This window comes from Solanum pennellii, chromosome 9, assembly GCF_001406875.1.
Source record: "Solanum pennellii chromosome 9, SPENNV200".
Classification (NCBI taxonomy): Eukaryota; Viridiplantae; Streptophyta; class Magnoliopsida; order Solanales; family Solanaceae; genus Solanum; species Solanum pennellii.
The window spans coordinates 908,976-919,395 of NC_028645.1; the positions used below are offsets into that span (position 1 = coordinate 908,976).

At 28.7% G+C, this 10,420-nt stretch overlaps 1 protein-coding gene across 3 annotated transcripts; it reads left to right on the forward strand.

Moving 5' to 3' along the window:
* Positions 1–3,796: 3,796 nt before the first annotated feature.
* LOC107029648 (L-ascorbate peroxidase 2, cytosolic) lies at positions 3,797–7,900 on the forward strand. 3 transcript variants are annotated; one of them, XM_015231082.2, is made up of 10 exons: positions 3,797–3,875; positions 4,075–4,224; positions 5,554–5,728; positions 5,816–5,881; positions 6,568–6,616; positions 6,714–6,796; positions 6,915–6,994; positions 7,120–7,222; positions 7,410–7,468; positions 7,684–7,900. In XM_015231082.2, exons 2-10 carry the CDS (start codon positions 4,106–4,108, stop codon positions 7,700–7,702), a joined length of 753 nt encoding a protein of 250 aa, XP_015086568.1. In that variant the 5' UTR covers positions 3,797–3,875; positions 4,075–4,105; the 3' UTR covers positions 7,703–7,900. The 3 variants fall into 3 exon arrangements, with proteins under 3 accessions (XP_015086568.1, XP_015086567.1, XP_027775273.1); XM_015231081.2 differs by having other exon boundaries at positions 3,843–3,963; XM_027919472.1 differs by lacking the exon at positions 3,797–3,875 and adding an exon at positions 3,930–3,972.
* Positions 7,901–10,420: the final 2,520 nt, after the last annotated feature.

Here is a 10,420-nt window from a genome sequence, read left to right on the forward strand (position 1 = left end):
CACAAATTTAAAATTTAAACATTATGAATTCAAATCGATATTCTACCACGTTCGATAATATACTATTTTTACTAATTATTTTATAATTTTTTATAATACATATGAAAAAAAATAAATTGAACCAAATAGGTTAGAATGTAAACAATTAATCATATCATTGTATCCTCTCATAGAGATAGATATAAAATTTAAATATTATATACTATTATAACTAATCAATACATATATATTTAAGATCTTTAAATTGTATATAACAATATCTCACTCGTAAATTCTGCTTTATACATTTTTTCTAAATATATAAAATTTGAACTAAAATTATTGCGTTAATGCATCTATATACCACACATGTGCTAGTCAATTTATATTTTAATGTTTTTAAATGAAGTATATTTGAAGCAAAACTCAATATAGAATAGTACTAGTTGTAGTAGTAATTAAAAAGTTTCATAGGATTAAAAAGTTTTAAAGTACAAGTAGCATCAATCCATCGATACGATCGAGTCGTTCGGTATGAAATATAAGATATAATAATTTTATAGATAAATTGTAAAACAAAAGGTATGTGACGATAGTCGGATGATTTTAGCATGTGTATTTATATCTTATCCGTACAGATACGGTTACAAAAATATTATATATGCGTGAATGTGATTTATATGTATATGGATAAAGTATATTTCGCTACAGAAAAAATAATATAATGTATTTCACTAAATCGAAATTGTATAAATCCGAATTGTGAGTGTTTCATTATTCTGTTATGAATCATAATTAGGTAAATTTTCACAAATCTAGACGCAAATAACACTATTTGTAAAATTTTCCGAAATTTTAAAAATAAAAAATAAAATAAATTTAGGCTACTTATTTAAGTTTTTACACGCAATCAAGAAGTGAAAACAGGCGCGTGGGCTAGTAAAGGTTAAAAAGGTAATTTGACAGGAAGAAAAGTTTTGTAGTAACCAAAAATGGAAAGCCCATGAATTCACATTATACCTTAATGGGCCCAGCCCAAAATAAACACCAATTTAAGGTCCTGTCATATCACTACTTTATTTTTTTCTGAAAAAAAATCAGACTTTTTTTTTAATTTTATTTTTATAAATTCTTAACATAAAACATGAAAAGTCTCTTTATTATTTTCTTTCCCCACACCAACAACCAAAAAAAAAAATGTAATTCTACGAGTAAAAATCTAACGTGGAAAGTGTGTACGTAGATTTTAACTCTATCTTGAGAAAGAGGAGAGGTTTTTTCCGATAAACACTCATAAAATATAACTAGATATCGACAAAGAATGTGGTGCAACAAATGAGATTATTGCTTCCTTAACCAGCAGTTTCAAGTTCGAATCATGTATATCAAAAGATCCTTCGTACAGAGTGTTTCCCTCGAATGAAGCCTTAGTGCTTCAATACGGATACCAAACACATATAAACCAAAGAAAATCAGATAGACTTGTTTTGAAGCCCCACCACCACCACCACCACCACCAACAACCACCAATTTGATTCATAAACACATTTTTAATTTTTGTGTGTGTTGTATAAAGTTACGTATTAGTGAAGTTCATGTATTCCTGCCACCGACATTTCAATCATTTTTTCTTAAATTTTGATTATATATAACTAAATTTCAATTATTTTTGTCTAATGTTAATCATATATCCATGAGCTTGGGACAAAAATGTCAAAAGGTAGGCAATAAATTCTCAATAGGACATGTAAGAGTTGTGTTTATTATTTTCTTTCCCAACAAACATCAACCACCATAAGAGATTCATTAAAAACCTATTAGTTTTTTCTATGTTTGCTATGGTAAATGGGCCTATAAATTCACTTTGGGCTGACAAAAAATCAGAACTAGAAATGGTCCATGGGCTTTTCTCTTTTCTCCATTGGTCCAAAAGCAAAATCATTAAAGAAACATTCTCTCAACTTCTTTTTAAGATATGTTTGTATATTGTATAAAAGAAGTATCTTTTGAAGTGTCATTTCTTGTGTTGTTTTTTTCTTTGACTTGATAGTTGTTGTCTTTTGACAACTTTATTGTTTTTATACTATTCTTACATGTATGGGGAATTGATGTCTGAAAAAAGACATCTTTCTATTTGTAAAGTTATGTTCAATCAAATTATTATGTTAAATCCATAATTATATCAAATCGTCATGACTTTAAATTTATAAATAAAGAAGAGAATAATACGGTTATAAACTGTGACATATAAATTATCACAACCTAGTACGAATTCATGTTATGCTCGACCTAATTGTCTTTTATATCACGTAGTTGTAATCTCAAAGTTACAGACAAAATGGTTTGCAAGTAATGATAGATCAGTATGACGATTTAATCGAATTGTATTAAAGAATTTCTCATAAATTATATCAGATTAGTGTAAGTTTTACTCGTAAATAGTGACAAAAAGTGTCTAATAAGCTTTTATGACTTGTATTGTTTTACTAACAAGGTAATAAACAATGACACATATCACTATTTATTGTTGAATTAAATTGTTGTAACCTATTACTAATTGTAATCCATACAATCCAATTTCATAAACTACTTCAATGCATTACAAAGATAAGATGAGTTCGATACGATGAATTTTAGTATTTTACATATTGAATATACATTTACAATCATAAAAAATTTCACCGAAACTTAATATATAAGAACAACGTACAAATACAAATATGATATATCTCAAAAATCACCTCATGTTTCAAGCGATTTACGATAAGGATAATGATCTTGAACTTTTGATCTCGCTCGATCCATTGCAATTTCAAGTTGGGCCTTCATAACTTATTGGGCTTAGGCCTACTTTTAAATATGGCCCAATTAATTGACTCAAAAGTCTCTAGAAGACTAGAAGTGTATGAAAAGCAACATGCCACATCAGTATACCCATAAAATATTGACACTTGTTGGGCTATGATGGGCCTTTGAATCACTAGGTCCATTATTGGCCCAAATTACTCTCACAACACACCACATGGAAGCCTATTTTGATATTGTCATTTAATTTATATCGATTTTTTTTTAGAAAATTTTATAAATAGCAAACAAATTAATATTTAAAGTCCTCTTAACTATAGTTTGTCGAATTATATTTTATAGTTATAATTTTATTTGTTATAGATATTTTTATTCGTATAATTGGTTTGTCAATATACAAATAAGATAAGTGTATAAAAATTATGCTGTTTATACAATTTGAATTATTTTAGAACTTAAACAAATCAAATGTATCGACATGATAATTATATACAATCTAGGGTAAACATATACAAATTCTAAATCTACAAAATTAGAAGCCTAATTATACAAGTTATGGATGTGTGTCACGTAATTATGATCGTAAGTTAGTGGATAGTATGCGTGACCACCCCGCTCTTCCGATCTTATATATTTACAAAATATATATTATTTGAAGTTATACATGACTAAAATCTAGATAAAAATAGTTAAATTTAACTCATTATGTTCGTAAATATATTATTGAAGGTTAAGTAAAAATAACTATTAAATCATTTTGCATAAAGTTTTATACTCAAAATATTATACCACCTATAGTTCACAACTCCATATCAAGTAAAATATCCCTTTACTTATTTCCAAACTAATATATTAAAAAATATAAAATAATTAAGAATCTCACTAAATAAAAAAAAAATCTAAAAATTTCTCTTAAATATTAAAAATTCACTTATTTTAAATCATAAATTATATATAACTTATTAAAAAATTACACCTTTCATTTTTATTTGATTTTTTTTTCTTTTATTTATATATATATATATATAAAAAAAAACAATCGAAAAAAAAAGGCGCCCATAACAGTTGCTAGATGTTTCTAGTAAATGCTAGTATGAACAATCTTCTTTTTTTTTTTTACTATAAATAAATATTCATAGTTTCATCTTTTTGCTTAACTAATATTTTTTGCTTCAAAAGGTTTGATTTGTATGTTTTTTTTTGTTTAATTACTTGTTAATTTTGATTCTATAGTGTTTGAATTTGAGCTAATTTTTGAAAATTTTTGAATTTTTTTGGGGATTTTTGCAGATTTGGAAATCGACGTTTGATCGGAGAAGAAATGGTGAAGTGTTATCCGACGGTGAGCGAAGAGTATCAAAAAGCAGTTGAAAAATGTAAGAGGAAGCTCAGAGGACTTATCGCCGAGAAGAATTGTGCTCCGATTATGCTGAGATTAGCGTAAGCTCTCTTTTTCCTCTCTTTCTATGTGCTTCTGTTTATTGATTTCTCTGTTTCGTAGGCGGATTCAGAATTTAAGCTCGAACTTGTTTTACCTAGCTGTGTTTTTCCAGAATTTGGAAGTTATAAATTTAAAATCCTAGCTCTGGCTCGAGTCTCATATAAGTAAATTGTAGTTACTAGGAAATCTGGAAATCATAAATTTCAAATTTGAGCTCGGATTAGTAATCAACTACGATAAATTTTAATGCGCTACGTACAAATTTCCATGATAAGCGAAATTTGTACTCTAATATGAAGAATAAGACAAGTAAAATTGTTGTTGAGAAAGATACTATAGTACAATATTGATATGAGATCAGAATTACGAAGGCTTGTGGCAAGTCATTGTCTTGGAAGCGATTTTGGCCCAATTCTGGTGCAAATTGTTATAGCAGATAGCTCTCCAAGGTTCCATAGTTACTCTCAAGCACGTGCACACGTGCATTCATGACTGAAAGTGGTGTAGTATCATATGAAATATTTTAAGAATAGGAAAGGAGGAAGATGTTTTATTTTTTGGCGGTATCGCATAATGTTCACAAAAGGCGTGCTTTTATAGGATATTTCAAAAGAGGAGTTATTGTAAAGAAAAGAGTTAAATTTGAGAAACGCGTTGTGAATGTAAATGACATTGAAAGCGATTACATCACATTTCATAGAAACTCTTCTTTTATTTCGGAATGGAAATGTTCTCCTCTTTGTAACGTACTTTGCTTTGTGTTCTTTGCATTACACAAAGCGAATGAGGTAGAATTAATTTTACATATGTATCAGCAGATTAAAATATGAATGTGTAAAAACCGTTACATTGTCGATGTCTATAAGTTCTCTAACTTCAACTGGAGACCGGCGTGATGCATAATTTTACTGTCGAAATATATAAGTTAAATCCATTAAAATTTTAGGAATGTGCAAACTCATAAATTTAAGCCTAACAGAAATGTTACAATATCTGTTCATTTACCTGTCGAGATGGTCTTCGTATAGAGGTTCTTGAGTATTGTACTTGTCAGTACTAGTAAAAATTTGAAGAAACCAATGGGATTCAAAATCTACTATATATACATAGAAGTTAATTTTGATCTTATATATAGTCTTCGACCATGAACCCGCTTACGGTAGTCTGGCTCAGCCCCTGGTACTAGTCGTAATGCGCTTTGTTTTCCAGAATTTAACTGTGTGGACGCCGAAGTCCAAAGTTGACACAGAACAAAAAAGGCTCGTGTAGTTTGTTAAGAATTTTTTACATGATGGATGCCTCTAAGTTTTGGATTACTTCGGTTTCAGATGGCATTCAGCAGGGACATATGATGTCAAAACCAAAACTGGCGGTCCATTTGGAACAATCAGGCACCCTAATGAACTTAAACATGGAGCTAACAATGGTCTTGATATTGCTGTTCGACTTTTAGAGCCGATCAAGGAACAGTTCCCAATCCTATCCTACGCTGACTTTTATCAGGTATAAGGCAATTTAAGCCTCGGGACAAAATAATTTCTTATTGTGCGACTTCATTTAACTGTTGCCTTTTCTGATTACAAACTGAAGTTGGCTGGAGTAGTTGCTGTTGAAGTTACGGGAGGCCCCGATATTCCTTTTCATCCTGGGAGACAGGTAATTAGTAACATTAATTTTCATTTCTCGCCTCGCAAGAATGTTCTTCTGTATATTAAAAGTGTGTTACTTACGTACCGATCTGTTATCTCTCTCTTGCTGGATAGCCAATATGAAGATGCAATACATGGTTTCATCTATTTCCATGTGTTTAGTAGTTTACTTTTCACAAAAAAAAAAATTTACTTCTAAAATTTACAGTATTACTGATATAAGTGCTCTGCCTATTACTTCTCTTCGGTGTTGTTTTTCCTTTTCGTATTAGTTGTCATGTTTTCTTCACTACAATTTTTCCTTTTCATTACTACTTTTTTTTTACTTCACTTGAGCTGAGGGACTCTCTGAAACAACCTCTCTTCCTACGTATACTAAAATTATACCTCCATCCAATATTACACCATCTTCACTAGATTGACATTTAAAAATAATCTTTTGGGGATTGTGTACATAGTCGTCTTCTTTCCAAAGAAAAGGTTTATTGAATTTATAGCATGTAAGAAAGCTGAAACTTTTGGACTTGAAATATAGGAACTTGATCACTAGGATTGGCGCCTTGTTGTCAAGAAGATTATGTTACAATGCAATACTGATTTGAAATGTTAGGAAAATATAGGCAACTTAGAACTTGTATACGGATTAATTTCATCGGCTAATGAAAATGACAATTGTTGGTTATTACTTTCCAGGACAAGACAGAACCACCTCCAGAAGGCCGCTTGCCTGACGCCACCAAAGGTTACTGCTTGCTTCTTTAACTCTTTAAGTAGATGAAGTAGCTCAAACTACACGGCCTCTCTGAAAAATCGAGCTGTTGTTTTTTCGTTTTCTTCAGGCTCAGATCATCTGAGGGAGGTTTTTGGACACATGGGATTGAGTGATAAAGACATTGTTGCTTTATCTGGTGGTCACACTCTGGTAAGCACGCAAAAAACATTGATATAATGTTGCACTTACTCTTTGAAAATGATGCCTTTAGAATGTATATTTCCGTTGTATTTTACTCGGTATCGTGGTTTCTTGATTCTTTAATCAGGGAAGGTGCCACAAAGAACGCTCGGGATTTGAGGGAGCATGGACCAACAACCCTCTCATATTTGACAATTCCTATTTCAAGTAAGTTTACGCTCCTATAGAAAATTCCTAATTAACTTTGCGTCCTGAATAAAAGTTTGCACTTACTAATTGCGGAAGCTCATATGAAATTGTACGCTATGTTGTAACTTCTATTTGAATGTCAGGGAGCTTTTGAGTGGAGAGAAAGAAGGTCTCCTCCAGCTACCATCAGACAAAGCACTCTTAGAAGATCCAGTCTTCCGCCCTCTAGTCGAGAAATATGCTGCAGTATGTACACCATATTTTGATTGTTCTTTCAGGACCATATTTACGTACCATTTTCTGGCGTAGACATATACTTGAGTGCGATAAACTGAAAGTTAAATGATCATTCGTAAAATTAACCTTGCATAACATTTATATGATGATCCTCTTTGTCTAATTAGATGAAAATGAAAATGCCTTTGTTCTACAGGATGAAGATGTATTCTTTGCTGATTATGCTGAAGCTCATTTGAAGCTCTCGGAGCTTGGGTAAGTTATCGTTATTCTACATCCCTCACTAGCTAGCCATATCTATCGACAAATAGGATCAGCGACTAATTCTGCTGTTCATCAAATACTTGTTCATAAGAACTTACTTATAGTTATTTTAATTTATAAGTGACATAAGTTGTCTATATATGTTTAATATCGACGGTATATAAAACTTAAACTCGTTCGTTTGTTTTTCGTGCACTCTAATGCAGATTTGCAGATGCTGAGTAAGGTGTGGTGAGATCAGTCTGGTTCTTCCAATTTTTCATTTGTACTATTTGTGTATTTAAAACTTTAAAGGTCTAAAAACCAGCTTTACATATATTATATGATTGAAGAATATTGTATGGCTATTAGTCTTGTAATAATGCAACTTTTGTGTCTTTATGTTTGTTGCTAGTATAAACAATATATTAAGTAAGGGTAAAATAGTTTGTTTATTATATTTTGTTGCAGTCCATTAGAATCTCATATTGATCGGATAATAAACAGGTGGTTTGTATATAAAATCGGGATTTTTTTTTTATGAGCCAACTTTTAGGGATCAACTGAAAATGAAATAAGTTATTCATGTATTAATTTATGTATAACTTTTTTCAAGTTTTGTAGATAGATATGAAAAATTATATATTTGGTTGAAAATTTAAAAATTCACTATTAATTTTCACTTGTGTTGAAAAGTGATTTAATCTTAATTAATTTTTCAAATGAAAGGAAATTTTTTAAATGAGCAATTTGCAGACATAGTACTTAGTTATTGTCCATTACTCTAAATAAATACTTTATATAAAAGAAAAAATAAAATAACATTTTTTAGTATGAATTTAATAGTTGTTATTATTCAAATTGAATTTATAATATTTGTCGTAATACAAGTACTTAGACATTAAGGAATGCATAATTACGTAGAAAATTTGGATTTTTAAGTTAATAAAGCAAAAAAGTAGATGAAAAAAAACAAAATTGTTTTTCTTTTTGTAAAGTGATAAATAAAAAAGTTTTCAATGACACCCTTTGATAGCTAAAAAGTAAAAAGGTAGTAATAAAGGAAGTTTGTCTAAGTGAAAAAAGTGATTAATAATTTGTTGTGAATAACATGTTCTTGCTTAGAAGCTTCATTCAATTGGAATTAATACCAGTATCGAGTTTTAGGTTTATAAGTTTTGAATTCGTAAAAAAAAATTATGAAATTTTATGTATAGACGTTTTTTCAGTAATGTATCTTTAAATAATGTAGATAGATTTTCAGATGCGATAGTAAATATTTTATAAAGATTTTCTTTTACCAGCATTGAAGGATTTTTATAATGTGCAAGACGATTATTTTAATAATGATCCTAATCTAATTGGTAAATATAATAATATTAGATTTGACTCAATTAGTTAAATAATCATATTGAGAACGAAATTTCTCCAAATATCGTAATATCTTTAACGTTCCTTAATTTGTGTAGTTTATTTCCTTTAAAATTTTGCAAAATAATGATATTGATTAAAATAATTTAGTTGCTTATTTATAGATTAACTTGCCCTTTATAGATGAAAATAATTTAGTTGCTTATTTATAGATTAACTTGCCCTTTATAGATGTTTATACAATGATAAATTATTTAGTTTGTGTTTGTCCTTTATTTCAAAACCTAGCATTAAAATAAGTTCTTTTTTTTTTAATTGTTTGGTTCCTTAAAGAAATGTATTTTTCCAAAAAAAAGGGACTTTTTTCTACTTTTTTGGGCAAGTTATTTTCCTCACAATTATCTCAACTTTTAATTAATTTAACTATACTATTGCTCTAACAAATGTCTATTTGTTGTTATATAAATTTTTAACACTAAATTTTTTTATCTAACATTGTATATCTAATATTAAAATACTAAATCCTTCGGCATGACTCAGTTTAAAGATGGTTGTCCGCATGAATAATTTGAAAATGTTCCTTTTCAATATGTCTGAGTCGAGCTGTTGCATATGACTCATCTAGTGTAATTTACATTCTTTTGTGATTTGCAGACGAATACACGTATGTACAAAATGCAACTATTAACTAAGAGTTTAAATTTAAACTTTGAAGATAGCAAACTATATATAATCAAACATTCATGTTTTGACGATTTTTAACGTAACTCAAATTTAAATTAATCGAACCAAAAACTCAGTTAGGAGGGGGGTGGGGTGGGGTGAGGAAGGAATATCTCTTTTTTTTTATATAAGATAGTCATAATATAGTCCAACTTAAACCTTCCATGCTGTAGGTCCCATATTTGACCTTTTCTCTTTACCTTTCAATTTTTAATTATTTGATGTACATATCAAATATATTAAAATATATGACATCATAAAATTTCGATACGATTAAAAAAAATATTTTAATTATTTATATAGATAATTTATCTATTTTTTATATATCAAAAATTTTCAAGAAATTACATATTAAATAAAAGTTAAACCTTCACATTCAAATTTTAACGATATAAATTTGATATTATAGGTCAATCAAGATATGTATATAGATGAATATTAATGTTAACTACGTATATAATTTAAAATAATTTACTTTGATAAATTAAATTTTAATACGATAAATCTCGATTTGATAACCTATATATTTCAGTCAAATAATATTTTTTCTTAGAATAAGACTATTTGTCGACTGTAACAACTTCTTTGACTTTATTTAAGAATTTAAAAAAAAAACAAAAGTTATAACAACTTAAGATGTCATGTTAGAATTAAACTTTATAAAATTATTTTATTTTTCTTAATTTAATCTTAATAGATAAACATAAACAACAAAAAAACAAAAAAAAAATATAAAAAAAAATAATTGGTACCTGACAAGTGATAATGCTTCCAACTTAACTTAGCAGAAGAGTGATAAGAGTCCTTTCCACACACTAAAAAAATATATAAAAAAAAATTCAATTTTTATCATTTTTTCTCTTTCAAGAT